This window comes from Tursiops truncatus, chromosome 18 (genome assembly GCF_011762595.2).
Source record: "Tursiops truncatus isolate mTurTru1 chromosome 18, mTurTru1.mat.Y, whole genome shotgun sequence".
Taxonomy (NCBI): domain Eukaryota; kingdom Metazoa; phylum Chordata; class Mammalia; order Artiodactyla; family Delphinidae; genus Tursiops; species Tursiops truncatus.
The window spans coordinates 5,253,922-5,268,499 of record NC_047051.1 but is presented as its reverse complement, the minus strand read 5'-3'; the positions used below and the strand labels follow the sequence as shown (position 1 = coordinate 5,268,499).

At 57.0% G+C, this 14,578-nt stretch overlaps 1 protein-coding gene across 1 annotated transcript; it reads right to left on the bottom strand.

The window, feature by feature from the left end:
- Positions 1–9,673: 9,673 nt before the first annotated feature.
- Positions 9,674–11,835, bottom strand: GSX1 (GS homeobox 1). The gene is made up of 2 exons (XM_033843853.2): positions 11,275–11,835; positions 9,674–10,806 (listed from the first exon to the last, which is right to left on the bottom strand). Exons 1-2 carry the CDS (start codon positions 11,684–11,686, stop codon positions 10,427–10,429), a joined length of 792 nt encoding a protein of 263 aa, XP_033699744.1. The 5' UTR covers positions 11,687–11,835; the 3' UTR covers positions 9,674–10,426.
- Positions 11,836–14,578: the final 2,743 nt, after the last annotated feature.

The following is a 14,578-nucleotide window of genomic DNA, read 5'->3' as shown; positions in this document are numbered from 1 at the left end:
TCTCTGCATAAAGAGAAGATCTGAACACGTACTGGATGCCTTTGTCAGCTCAGGCTGCTGGGACAAAACACCACAGGCTGAGTGGCTTACACGGCAGAAATTCATTTCCTCATGATTCTGGAGGCTAGAAGTCCGAGATCAGGGTGTCACCAGGGTTGGTTTCTCCTGAGGCCTCTCTCCTTGCCTTGCAGACAGCCGCCTTCTTGCTGTGTCCACACAGGCTTGTTCTCTGTGGGTGTGCGTGTCTGCGTCCAGATTTCCCTTTCTTATAAGGACACCAGTCAGAATAGCATAGGGGCCGCACTAACAGCCACGTTTTAACTTAATCACCCCTGTCAAGGCCGTCACTCCAGATACAGCCACATCTGAGGTCCTGGGGGTCAGAGCTTCAACCTATGGATTTGGGGGGATACAGTTCCTCTTATAACAATGGGTGATGGAAGTGATCTGATCCCAGACTCTAAGAGGGGACACACAGAGGCAGACCCAGACAGGGACCTAAGTTATTTCTGAATAAGACCATGTACAACATTTTCATCTCCATGACCAAACTTCTACCCAAAAAAGTACAATGTGGCCAGGGAGCGTGTTACCTATTTCTCTCCCCGTGCCTGCTCCCCTCTCACATTTCCACCATCAGTCGGGGGTTCACGGGGAAGCTACTCTCCACGTGGGCTATCCGGCCCCTCAGGAGGTGCTGCTGCCTGACCCCCCCAGCGCATGCACCTGCTCCCAGGATCACAGGCAAACGGCTGTTGGGAAGCAGATGCCCTTTTCCAGGGAAGGAATCTTCAGGGCTGGCCTCCCGGACGGTGGGCTCTTCAGAGGGGTGGGTTTGAGGCAGCTGACAGAGGCCTCAGCGTGAGTTTGGAGGCAAAGGTGGGCAGGCAGCTGGAGGGGGGAGCAGAGCCCTTTCCCCCGGGGTGAGCAGGGGGCAAGCAGGGAGGTGCAGAGGCCGGGGCTGCAGCAACAGGAGGACGGAAGAGGAAACACACGGTGCTGGGGCCTGGGGACACAGAGGGGTCACACCCAGTGTCTTGCCTTAAGGAGCACTGCTTAGGTGGGGAGACACATGGGGGTGCAGAGGGCGATGCTCTGTGGTCAGAGCCCAGCCAGGCGCCGGCACAGAAAATGCACTGGGCTCGTCCATGGAGTGAACGAGGCTGTGCTGCCCTGAGAGGGACGGGCTGGTCCCCTCCCACAGGAGGCTGAGTAGGAGCTGGCCAAGTTGGGAGTGGGAGGGATGGAATAGCTCCGGAGGAAGACAGCCCTGGCCCAGGCAGGGCGCAGCCAGGGCTGTGGTGTCCGCACGCCCGCCCGTCTGCACTCTGGCCATATCCTGATGGCGGCGACGTCTCACTTCAGCCTCCTGTGTGTGCGTTCCAAGCCTAATTGGGCATGCCTGCTCGTACGGCCCTTTATGGTGTGCACAGCGCTGTCAGGCGTCCAAAGATGGTGTGACTGGGAATTTGGTATTCAGCTGTATTATTGAGTTCACAAACTCGACGTTCAGAAATCTAACCAAACAAGGGATTTGCAAAGCAGTTTCAAACAGAGCAGCCTGACTACATTTCCCATGACAATCAGCTTGTTTACCGCTCCGAGGTGCCCCGTAACTGCTGTGGACACGCTCATTTGCATGCCAACACCCAGAATGCTTTTCCAGCCCCACTGAGCTTGGGTTCTGCCAGGGAGCTGAAAGGTTTATTTATACGTACAATACATGACAACTTCATTTTCTGAAGCATCTTTCATACAAACCGTATCCCCAAAGTGCCTTAAGTTGATGAAAGAATTTCAGAATCCTTTTAGAGTTTAAACCCTTCTTTCTGGGCTGGAGTTGGTATAACTTGGGCATGTGCAAATTAACATTTTAATTAAAAGATACTGGAGGGAAAGGACGTTGTGGTTATCCAGCAATGTGTCATATTAGGCTTGGTGTATTGGGCCAGGGTTATGAAGAGGAATTATGTGACACAGACAGATCAGTGGCTGTTAGAGCAAAGCAGAGAGGGAGCCAGGGTCGGAGGGCATTTAACTGGGCGGCTTTCATACAGATGGAATTCCTTTGCATCCTGGCCCCTGAGAAGACATTCATCTAGGGGCACTGGGCACCGTGGCACAGGTGATAGAAACACACATAGCTGTGTGCAGTTTCCCAGTTTTAAGAGTGTAACAGAAAAAAACAACATGAATTGGTAATCCTGCGAGCTCTCAGGAGAGGGACTGGGCTTTGAGAGTTGTTCCTTAGTGGAAGGGGAGACCTTCCTGCCTTTTTGTCCCCAGAGGAAGACAAATGTAAGAGTCCTTTAGGAAAGCCAATTTTGAAGGTATCCTGTAGGAAGGAGTCAGATTTTGTGTCAAAGGCAACTTTTTAAATGGTTTGGTGCTTTCGTTTTGGAATCACTTTTGCAGCCACTAGGCTTGGACGTTGGAGCGGGCAGGGGAGGGAGGCCGTGGTGTCTGAGACCCCCAGCTGTGTGAAGTGGGTAGCCAGGCTGTTTACCTTGCTGGACAACAAGTTAACAAACCCCGTTTCCTGTGCGCTCCTGGGCCTCCAGTCGTAGTGTCCACCTGAGTGCCACCCCTGCCTGCAGCCACTGGATTGACATGAGGTTCAGGCAGAGCTGATGTGTGGTTAGGATGGTCACCTCTAGGGTTGCCACCTTGGACAACCCCTGCCACCACTCTGGCATCACCACAGGACTCGGGGAGAGAGACACGCTCTTGCTTTTTGGCCAAGGCCGTTTAGCCAGGACAGTGTAAGCCTGGGGCCTGATGTTGCCGTTGCCCCGTTTTGCCTGCCCCCAGCCCCACACTCAAGGCTGTCCCACCTCTAAGGACAGAGCCTCTACAGCAGGAAACAAGGAGGCAGAAGTACAGAGAGGAGCAAAGCCAAGGGAGGAGGGGGGAGGTGAGCCGTCTCCCCACACCATCACTCGCTCGAGCTCCTGGAGAGGACAGTCCCACTAGCAATTTAATTGGTTCTGTGAGCCAAGAGATGCCTTTTAGCTTAAAGTAGCTTGAATTCAGCTTCTGACACAAGTCATAAAAAGGGTGGTGGTTAGAAAAGTTATCGAGCGCCTCTAGGACATTATTAACTACCACGGAGAGACTTGGAGAGAGGGGAGATTCCTCCCTGTTAAGAGCAAAATACCACACAGACTGAGCAGTTCTGGGAATGTGGGTCCAAGGGGGACAGCCACCTCAGAGGGGCCTGGCCAGGCAGGACAAACGGAGAGGCCGTGTCCTGAGTCTCCGTGCGGGCCTGAGCCCAGCTTCCCTGCAGGTGTGAAAATGGGAGGAGGGGCTGTTCCTGCTGCGCCCAGGAAGCCCAGCGCTGCTCCAGGGTGAGGCCAGCTCACGCTCCAGCTGTGACTCATGCCATAACGTCTGGATGATGAATTCTGAAACTATCCACCCAAGTCTGACTGCCCCAGCGCGTCCAAAGGGAATGCATGGGCACCAGCCTAAGAGCCCTGGTCCATCCAGGGAATCCTACGTAAAGCAGTACTGGTCACCCAGTCAGAACTGAGACTTGGTTCCACGGACACAACAGTCGTGCTTGTCCCAGGTCTGTTCACAATCCTCTGCAGGATCTAAACAGCTCATACATGGCATGGCTTCCTGAATCACTCAGAGCTCTCGTTGCAGACAACAGAAACAAATTCCCGCTACATAAGCAGGAAAGGTATTGACTGAAAGGCCTCTGATAGTTCACAGAAAGCTAGTGAAATGGCCTGGAAACCAGGCAGGAAGGGAGGGTAGATACCGCCAAGGTCTCACCACTGGACAGTCTCATTAGATGTCCCTCTGGGGCTCCCACCCTGGGCAATTCCCTCTACCAATGCCATAGGTCATCTGCCGTCACTCAGAGGCGCTCAGCTTCACAGCCACAGGAAATAACCTCTAACTGAAACATGCAACTCTGTGTCACTCCCCTCCAGATTCAGACTTCTGGGGAAAATGTTGGGTCCAGGCCCTATGCCCATGCCTGATTTGCTGGGGAGGGGGACAAGCAGTAAATATCTAATCCTCATTGGATTCTGTCTTGGAAATTGGGACCCTGGCTCTGGGGAACTCCCACAGTGTGTAAATGTCTACCTCAGTGGATGCCTCCTTTTTTTCCAGAACTTCCCTTAATTTACATTTGAAAAAAGAAAATCTAGATGCTTATTGGAGAGAGGGGGAATGGTCCTGGTCAGAAAAAGAAGAAACCTCACCAATGTCAGTGACACCCCCGACTTCAGAGAAGAGGGAGCTGAGATCCAGGAAGATGATGATTCGTCCAGAGTTGGTGGCATAACGGGGGCTGGACCTCAGGTGTCCAAGGGGGACAGCTACCTCAGAGGGGCCCGACGCCCAGCCCAGTGCTCTTTACTCTACATTCTTCTTGTATTCTTATGTTAGCGTGGGGGGTGTGGGTCTAGAGAGCCCCACCCTGATCAGAAATTGTCTTAGTCTGCTAGGGTTGCCATACAAAATGCCACAGACCGCATGGCTTAACAACAGAAATTTATTTTCTCTCAGTTATGGAGGCTGGAGGTCTCAGATCAAGGTGTCGGCAGAGTTCATTTCTCCTGAGGCCTCTCTCCTTGGTTTACCTTCTCCCTGTGCCTTCACGTGTCTATCCCTCTGGGTGTGCTCACGTCCGATGTCTCGTCCTCTTCTTAGGAGGACACCAGTCGTCTCGGATTAGGGCCCCACCCTTACGACCTCATCTAACCTTAATTACCTCTTCAACGACCCCATCTCCAAACGTGGTTACATCCTGAGGTACTGCAGGTTGGGGCTTCAACATATAAATTGGGGGTGTGGGGCACAATCTAGCCCGTAACAGAGCTACTCGACAAACTCTCCACATCAGGGCACCAAGGAGGCAGACGTCTCTTCTCTCCGGCACTTGCTGGGAACAGGCAGCCTCTGGAGGTGGCCCCTGCCTCCCGTGATCCAAAAGGCTGGGGTCCAGCGGGACCAGCAAGGGAAGCTCCTCTCTGCAGGGATCTGAGCCCCGGTGTGCACTCACGCCCAGTCCCCTGACTGTGGCGGCTCCTGAGGGCAGCACCTTCCTCACCCACTATTGCCTGAAACCATGCCCGGTCGAGCACCTGCCAATGTGCCTTGGGCGGTGCTTCCTCCCCAGCTGGGAAGGCCCACTCGCAGACAGAGGCCTGGACACCAAGATGCAAGGTGCCAGGACCAAGGCCTTGGATTTCTTGGTGGTTTCCAGGGAGATTTCTAGAAGAACCAGGGCTTGGATTCATAGTGACAGGATGACCTGAAGCGGGGCATTCAACCGCAGGTTGAATGAACTTGAAGAAACTCCTTCAAGTTTCTTTACCTTTTGTTTCAGCGTCTCTAACACACACACACACACACACACACACACACACACACACACACACACACACACACACACACACGCTTCTATTAGGGTGTCCGTATTAGAAGCCCACCTGTTGATCACCACATGCGAGACTGGGGAAGCCCTGGATGGGTGGTGTTACTGCCTCACTGGAATCAGCTTATTCCTGACTCTGTGGGCGTGTCTGGTTCTGAATCATCCCACAGCCCCTCACTCATCCCCAGAGCTCAGGCTCGGGGGCACATGACCCAGGCACCCCTGAGCCATGCCAGGGAGGCTTCTGGGACCCTTCCCCTGATCTCCGCCCCCTTTTTTGCCCTTACACGTCCCCTGCATCCCTTCCCCTTCAGGGACTTTCTTCTCTTTGCCCTTCCAGAGGCTTTTCTCAGAAAAAGTGAACGATGTACTCAGTGGTAGCTACTCTCAGGGGTACTTGTGTTGAACCAAATACGGGAGGCCTTAGTCAAAAAGAATTGATTTCTAGTTTCAGATTTTCAGTCATTGAAAGTCTGAAATGGTGGTGGCGGTGAGTGTGTGAGTGTGTCTATGACTGATGGGGATACCACCCAGGCTCCTGAAATCTTTCCCCCCCAAATTTGGTCTTGTGGGTACCCATGCGCACAACGGAAGAGGGAGCCCCGTTGTCTACGGGTCATAGGACAAATGGATAGGGTGTTCTTGGAAAGGCCCTCGTGGCTCTGTAAACTCTGCTCGCCCAGCACGCCTCGGATCGATTCACCCTTTCAACCCAGACGCCCAGGGCTGTCCAGACTAGCGGCTATGCTCCCACTGTGCAGGCATCTTTGGTCTCTCCCCTCGGACCCCCACTCATCTTCTCTTTCCCCTTCCTCCTCTCAAGCCCCTCCCGAGTGCAGAGTCCAGTGCTCCGGATGGAGAAGGTCCACTTATTCCATGAGGGATGGATGAAGGGAAGGAGAGAGGTGTGCTTGGAGCTGGGCTGCCAAATCCTGACCACTGTGGACTGGCCAAGTTCAGCAGAGAAGACCCAAGTATAAATCAGTGCTTCTCAACCTGAAGGGTGGTTCTCAAGGGGACATTTGCAGTGTCTGGAGACATTTTTGGTTGTCACAACTGGCGGGAGGGGTACTACTGGCATCTAGTGGGTAGGGGCCAGGGATGCTGTGAAACATCCCACAATGCACAGCACAGTCCCCACAGGAAGAATTATTTAGCCCAAAACGTCAATAGTGAGGAAGTTGAGGAGCTGGTCTAAATGCAGGTGGAAAGAGTCCCTCTCTGGCCTTCAGTGAGTCCCGGCACCCGGGCAGTGCCTGGCCAAGCAGAGCCAACCGTTACTGACTCTGAACAACGGGCTGCAGGGAGTCCTGGAGGTCTTTGCATCTGTGCGTGCTCTCCAGCCCTGCAGTGGGGGATTTGGGTAGCAGCCTGTGTGTGAGTGGTCGCTTTCCAGCTTTCAGAAAATAATTCCGCACTGTGCCCCGGGCACAGCTATAGGCATGACAAGTGACGACAACAGCAATGTTGTTAGTTAGCATTTATTGAAACTCGGCAGACCTTGTGCTTAGCAATTTATGTGAATTCTGTTCTTTAATATTGCACGACAACCCAGCAAAGGAACTATTAACACAATCCCCATTTACAGATGAAGAAACTGAGGCTTAGGAAGAACCAGTGGTTTGCCCAAGATTACCCAGCTTGTAAGTAAATGGTGGAAATGGGTTGCCAAGCCGGTCACTTGGATTCTAGCATCCAAACTCCTGGCCACTAAACCACAGAGAAAAGAAAGATGCTGTCCCTGAAATAAACTCAGGGGTCTGTATGTGGATTAGTCACACTCAATGATAATTTCCAGGAAATTTCGTCCTGATAAGATAACTCAGTTTGATTTTAATTGCACAATTTGCCTTGCAAATCCCAAATTCCAGCTCAAAATAGGGTGGTTAGACTGAATTCTGTCTCCCCAAATAAGAAGCTCCATTACTGCAGACGCGCCTGCCTTGGCCGCAACCCAGGCAGCAGAGTCGGTCTGGACCGACAGAGACTGCAGAGTGAGGACTAAAGAGTGTTGGAACTCAAAAGCCGTAGCCGCCCCTGCAGGCGGTGGCTGGATGCCGAGAGCCCCCGCGCGCCCAAGCCGCGTCCACGCTCCGCAGCGTCGCCCTCGTGTCACCGCCTTGGTAACCACACGCCGCAGGGAGGCTGCGTTTTTCCCACGCTCACCGGGAAAGCCCACCAGAAAGCGAAAAAGCTGGAGCGGGACGGGGAGTGAAGTCTTGGGTAGAGAAAGATGAGAGGGAGAAAATCGCGCTCCCAGGAGAACTGGAGCCGCGTGGACACGGCGCGCAGCAGTGGATCTGCGGCTTCTGCGAGCAGCTGGGACAGGAGGGGTCACTGCATAGGATGGCAACACTGAAGAAGTCCGGGGTAGCTTGAGATGGGGGGGGGGCGGATCCAACCTCTTCACCACGCTCCAAGCCCAGTTTCCGGCTCCCTCAGTAAGGCACCTCTCCCCTCCCCCCGCCCCATGCCAACCCACCCACCCACCCCCGCCCTCCCCACCTCGAGCCCATCTCCGAAACTGCATTTCTGGTAAGGGGGTGTGTCACCGAGAGCCAGCGGGAGCCTGTCTCAGGTGCACCTCCCGACCCCCAGAAATCCAGGAAAGGTGCTGGCTCAAAGCGAGCCCTTCGGATCCACCATGGACCTGGCCCCTGGGGGCCCTGCTGCTGCCGGGTCCCAAACCTCAAAAGTACACTGGTGGGTAGCGCTGGCGCTAAAGGATGCGAAAGTTCACTACCGAAGGGCTCTTAGAGCAGCGGGTTAGCCGCCCCAAACTCGGAAAGCGTCAGAATCACTGATAATAACACATTCGTTGGTATTCTATTCAGGGTGTGCCTTAAAGCACCCCGGCTTCGGCTTCGTCTTGTATTGGCACAATGGCCCCTCCTGGGAGGGCGGAGAACTGGTCTCCCGTGAGACTGGGGTTCAGACTGATGGGGATGGGGGTCAGAGAGAGGGTGCCAAGGGCGCGCGTGACAGTCTTTCATCTGCCTGGGGCACAACCCATGCGTCTGCTCCAGGGGGAACCAGGAGTGGCCTCTCCGTGGGGAGCCAGAACGCGCCCGCCTTTATTCTAGCGGAACTGGAGAGAGAACCCCGCGCTCAAATGACCCCGCATCTGTTGAGCAACCCCAACTGGAACGCCTTTCTCGCCGAAAGGACACGTGTGTTTGCTCTGCCTAAATACCCGGAGTCCGGAGTCCGGCGCTCCCCAGGGTGTGCGTGGGGTGTGTGTGTGTGTGTGTGTGTGTCGGAGAGATTTCTGGCAGGAAAAGAAGTGACCCAGGCCCCTAGGACGTGGAATGGGGGGCTTGGGGAGGTCGTGGGAATCCGGATCCGCTGTTTCACGTATCCGATTTCCTGAGTAGCAGAAACACCCACTCCGGTGGCCGTGCGCCCTCCGCCTCCGCGGAACCCGCGCACCTCCTGCGTCTCTTCCTCCACGTACGAGTAAAACCCCCAGCGTATCTCCAGAGGAGGGCTGGGGGGTGCATTATAAATCGTAGGGGGCTGTGGGATTGTAACAAGAATCCGTGAGAATGCAACGTCTCGGAGCCACCAGCTCCGGCTACGGAGGACCCCTCGCGGGAACCCCGGCGCCGAATCTTTCTGGGTCCCCGAAATCGCGGCCAGCGGTCTGGGAGTAGGGACCCCGCTAATGGAATTTGCCTTAAAGCAAAGCGAGCTGGTCTTTCCAAGAGGAGGCTGCGCCATTTCGCTGGGAATTTGTCCCTAACAAATACGATAGATTAAAATAAATAGATTGATAACAGTAACAAGTTATCCATCCGAGCTCAGCAAAGGACTGAGTTCAGCGGCTCGCGCAGAAGTGGTCGCTGACCTTGGAGATGGCGGTCAGGACAGCCAAACCAAGGGGGTTGGAGGTGGGGCCGGATCCCAGGTGGGACGGGGGCGCTGCAGGGGTCAGGACTACAGGCACAGCACGGGGAGCGCCCGTCCTTCCCATCGGACAGGGCTCTGCTCTCTCCTGCAGGGGTGCACCTTGCCCGAGTCGGACAGGAGACCGGGCAGCGCACCCGGTCGGTGGGCGCCGAAGGCGGAGTCTCGGGGGCTGAGGGTGCAGAGAGGGCTTGACGAGCTGCGAGGAGAGGAGCGGAGCTGGACTTCGCCACCCAGCCCCGCCCGACCCCAGCAGGAAGCCCCAACCTGGCTGGGGATCCCGAGCCACGTGGATTTCTAAGAAAAAAAAAAAGTTTATTTAAACTTTTGTACATAAATAAATAAATAAATATCTTCTGGTATTACAGAGACCTTACAGTTACAAGCTAGGCTGGGGCGGGGCCGGGGTCTGGGAGAAGAGGGGTCGTCAGAGGCAGAGAGCCGGCCTCTGGGGGAATGCAGAGCGTCGCCGAAACAAAGTGAATCGGTTTCCCCAACACGAATACCACGGGAGGCAATTTCGCTCGTGGGAGAGGAGCCATGGGCACAGCAAGGTCTGATGGAGGGACGACTGAACTTCGAGGAGCGGAAGAGAAAGGAAAAGAAAAACAAAACCCAGACGTTCATAAATGTGTCTGGGGGGGTGGGAGCGTGGATAAATCACCGCAGGAAAGAGGTGGGGAGGGAAAGACGTAAAGGGGGGAGGGGGAGCGAATGGGCACCCGAGGCGTCAAAGGCCGAGCTTGACCCAGGGTGGAGAAAGGGGAGGAAGCGAGGAAGCCTGAGCCAGTCCAGAGAGGGCGGGCGGGGAGGCGCCGGCGGCCAGCAGGGCGCTGGGCCGGGCCGCTGTGCTGCGTGACTGAGAAGGACTCGCGCGCGTGCAGTGTGTGCACAGCTCGGAGTCCGCTTTGGACGGCCGCGGGCCCTGGGGTAGGGATAGCAAGGCCAGGTGTGCCAAGCTCTCGGCGCTTCCCAGGGCCGGGGGCCTCCGCAGAGCCGTGTCAAATCCGGGCGTGGCCGCCATTTGGCTGTGGGTGCCTGGGAAACGGCGCTGCGTCCCAGGACCAGTCTTTGAGCCGCGGGGAGTGTCTGGGATGGGCGACCCGGGGAGGCGTGCGCCTAGGGAGTGACCGTGAGATCCCGGTCGTCCTTCCCCGATGAGGATGGAGACATGGGCAATTCGTCATCATCCTCGGAACACTTGGCTGAGGAGAGCGACGCGCACTTGCAGCCTTGCGGTGCGCCCCCGCCGGCACCCGCACTCCCGCCGCCGCCGCGGTGGTTGCTGCCTTTGCCTTCCTTCTTGTGCTTCACCCGGCGGTTCTGGAACCAGATCTTCACTTGCTTCTCGGACAGATTCAGGTAGGTCGCGATCTCGATGCGGCGCAGCCGGGACAGGTACATGTTTGAGGCGAACTCGCGCTCTAGCTCTAGCAGCTGCGCGCTGGTGAACGCCGTGCGCATCCTCTTGCTGCTGGGCAGCTGGTTCGAGCTGTTGTCTGGAGTGGGTAGGGGTGCAGACACGGAAGCGATCAGACCCTTCGCTGTGGGCCCGATCCTCCGGTAGGCGGCCGTCAGAATCCCGGGTCTTTGGTCTCTCACCCACCTCTTTGCCCCGAACACAATGCACAGCGGCGTAACCGCGGGTGCCTCCTCGCCAAGCCTCGGGACCCTGGTACTCCCGGAGTCACGCGGCCCCCGTGCTCCCTTCTGGAGCGCCCTGAGCCCCAGCCCTCGTTTCGTCCTGGGAGCCCCCGCCAGGGCCTCAACCTTCTGCCTCACCCTCCCTCCCCGTGTCCTGTCCCGTCCCTCCAGCCGCATGCCACCCAGAGTGTCCACTCAGGGGCCCGAAATGGCCCTCATCGCCCGCAGAACGCCCAGGGTCCTCATCCCCCATGCCCGCCTAGTCAGCTTTCGTCTGCCCGGTCCCGTCCCTCCCCGCCCCACCTCCCCACTCCCCGCCTTACCCAAGGAGATGCAGTGGAACTGCCTGGGGTCGGGCAGCGGATAGGAGGTCTGGTACAGCGCGGCGGCGGCCGCGGCGGCCGCGGGGCCGTGAGCGACCCCGGGCGACACGGCCGAGTGCTGGCGGCCCAGGGGCGCGTGGCAGTATTGCGAGCCGAAGGACGGGAAGGACGCCTTGAGCAGAGGCAGCGCGGGCGGCCCGGGGGGCCCGTGCAGCTGCGAGGCGGTGACGCAGAGCGGGCACACGCACAGCAGCCCGGCCTTGCGCGCGTGGCAGGCGCCGGGCGAGAGGCCGTGCAGGGCGTGCGGCGGCGGCACCGCGTAGGGAAAGAGCGGCGGCGGGCTGCCCTCCGGCGCCTTCTTCTCGCCGGCCTCGCGCAGCACCAGCGAGTCCACGAGGAAGGAGCGCGGCATGGCCCCCGTGCGCGGTCGCCCCGCCGCCAGCCCGCTCCCGGCGCCCCGCGGACCTCGGGGCTCACCACGCACTTCCCCGGGCCGCGGCCGCGCTCAGCTGCCTCTTCCGGGGAGGCCGGAGGCGCCGCTGAAGCCGGGGCTGGAGGCGCCTCCGCTGCTGCCGCGGGCGCCGCCCAGAGAGCGCGGGGTGCTGGCCAGCACTAGTGGTGCTGAAAGGCGCCGGTGGCGCCGCTTAAATAGGACTATTGCCATGTGATGGGCTACGCCAGGAGCGGCCGGGGCCTCTCAATAGGGTTTTTGTGCCTTTTCTCTTGGCATTCACTCTGCACGCTTCCTCATTATTTCACTTGTTAACTAAATGAACTGCATAATGTACTCCATTCTTGTCAACCCCACCCAAGCCGTAACAGGCGCCCTCGCCCCCTCCTCTCCCCTTTGCGGGTTTATTTTCTCATTCTCCTGCGATTTAATATTCTTTTCTTTCTCTTTATTCCTTACTCCCCTTTGGCCTTGCGTTGGCGATCGGCCCGTTTATCTTATTGATTTTGCACCCCCAATGCCTCGCTTCCACAGATCCCCATGGGCGCACACCCCCATCTTCTCTGCGCGCTCGGTCGCCATCCCCCTCCTTCTCTCATTTCTCCCTCGCCCCCCAAGATCAGGCTGCCTCCACTTAGTCTCCTCAGCTCGGCGTTGTGCACCCCGCGAGCGTCCCCACAGCCGGCCTCCGATTTCCACCTGTGGAATCGCTCTCATCTTCCTGTGTCGGAAGCAGAAGGACCAGGGCCCCTGCAGGAGTGGCACCGCTGGGCAGAGAGGAGAAGGGCTCGGTATTTCTTATCCAGCACTAGCCCCATCGCTGTCCCTGTTTTCTCTGAGTTTCTCAAATAGTCTTAACTTTGATGCTGCCTATAGCGCCCAGTCTTTGTTCGGGAGATGCTAGTCAACGATGTGGCCGTGGGTGTAAAAAGGAAGTCACCCGCTGAGAATCGCGGACAGAGAGACAGGGGATGGGAGGGAAGACTGGCCAGCGAAGATGTAGATCTCACTCACACCCCACCAGACGTGGAGAGTGTGGGCGCTCTCTCCGCCGGCGCACACCCCAACAGACCCGCGGGTGCGCTTGGATATCACTGCCTTCCCGAAGTTCACCCTGGAGGAGCGGTGCGGGGGGGGCAGTTGTATTCCCAGCTTCCGCTGCCTTCGCCCACCCGGGCGGAGCTCCCCTCTCCCCAAGACCTGCTCCTGTCGTGTCACTCTCTTCTTTCTGGTCACACAATGGTTAAACAACTTCAAACGCCTGGCCTCGTGTACTCAGCTTCAGCTTTTAAAATCGTCCTCTGGGCTCAGGGCTGCTTCATGCAGGCGCTTTTCCCATACAGTGGGAAATTAGCATAAACATTTTGAATGTACAGCCTGAGACTTTCCAAGGAAGACGTTTACTTTCGATTTGACTGGAACCAAGTCACTGCAGTCACCTGCTCTGAGCCCTGAAAGGAATCCTGAGTGATGCAGGGGGAAGCTTTCCGGCCGGGGGAATCAGTGCACAGGAATAAGATGGCCCCAGATCGAAGCATTTGCACGGCTTTTCATCATTGATGACATCTCTGCGATAACAACAGCGACAAATTATAGCTGATTAAAAAGCAAAGAGAATTTATGTGAGAGAAAATAACGGATTCCATATAAGAGAGAGGGGCAATGGGGAAAATAGCCTGGATGGAGGGCCTGTCATCTAGCAGGAAGAGTAAGGGATCAATGCTTCCTTGATTGTTTTGCTCTGGGGGGCTGGTGGGGTCCACTGCTGCCCTCAATGCCAAGGTCTCCTCCCCAAGGCTCCCCGTTCTAAGTGGGTGTTTGCAAACAAGCCAGGGTGTATCAGTGTAGCCTAATGGCGGTTCTAATTGCTCTCTGGGGAAGGTGGGCTGGCCTGGACCCCGGAGACTGGGCCCAGAGCGGGACCAAGGCCGGGAGAGGGGCTCCCTGTTGGGCAGAGGCAGGTGGGAGAGGCGCAGGGTGACAGAGGCGGCCGCAAAGGGTCAGTGCAGAGCTCTCCAGGGAGCCGAAGCCCGCAGCTGGGGAAGAAGGGGTTAAGAGCCCCTGAATTCGAGCAAGGCCAAAGCTACTGGGAAAGAATATCTGGGGCGGGGGGGGGGGGGAATAACCAATTTTTTTTTTTTTCCCTCCAGCCTCTGGACCTTATTGAATGTCATTGAAGAAAGTTTTGAATGCCAGATAAAGAGAGGCGAATTAAAGTGTGTGACAGCAGAGGATAAGCAAACACAAAGAGAACTCTGTCACACTTTGGGGCAAAATCCGTGGGCTTTTTACCAAGTCTCTTCGCTATGATTGAATTAAGTAATAGGAAAACATTTTCTTTCAGTTTAGAGCCATTAGACAAAAACTTCAAAGCGAATAACACTTTTTAATGTGCGGCCCACAATGGATTGGGTTTTGTGCTGAAATGTTTAAACGGTTTGTGTGCAACTCGGCGCGGGAGAGACCCGAGCCCAAGCAAAGCGGCATCCCTGAGGGGGTTTCGGGGAAGCTGGAAAGAGCGCACACGTCATCCTCAAGCTCTAAGTCGGGCGGCTTGTGGCCGGAAAGGGGGCTCCCTGCTCGGCGGTCCTGGGCCGCCGGCTGCGCCCCAGGAGTTGGATAATTTCAGGAGAAAAGTTCTGCGCCAGCCCCCCCCCCCCACCCCGCCCCAGAAGGCCAGCTCTGCGGGCCGGGCAGGAACCGAGGGGCTGGGTGCGGCCCGGAGAGGGTGCCCAGCGCCCTTCGGCCCCGAGGCCTCTGCCGCCGCCTGGCTTCTGGCCGCTGCCCTCGGAGCCGGGCTGGGGGTCGGGGGTCCCCCGCTCCCCGGGTGCACGCGGGCGGCCGCGCGGCTTT

Excerpts from the sequence above, each read along its gene's own strand:
- GSX1 (XM_033843853.2), bottom strand. The coding sequence starts at position 11,686 with ATGCCGCGCTCCTTCCTCGTGGACTCGCTGGTGCTGCGCGAGGCCGGC. Across the intron at positions 10,807-11,274 it reads GTTCCACTGCATCTCCTTGG|ACAACAGCTCGAACCAGCTG; the intron begins GTAAGGCGGGGA and ends TACCCACTCCAG.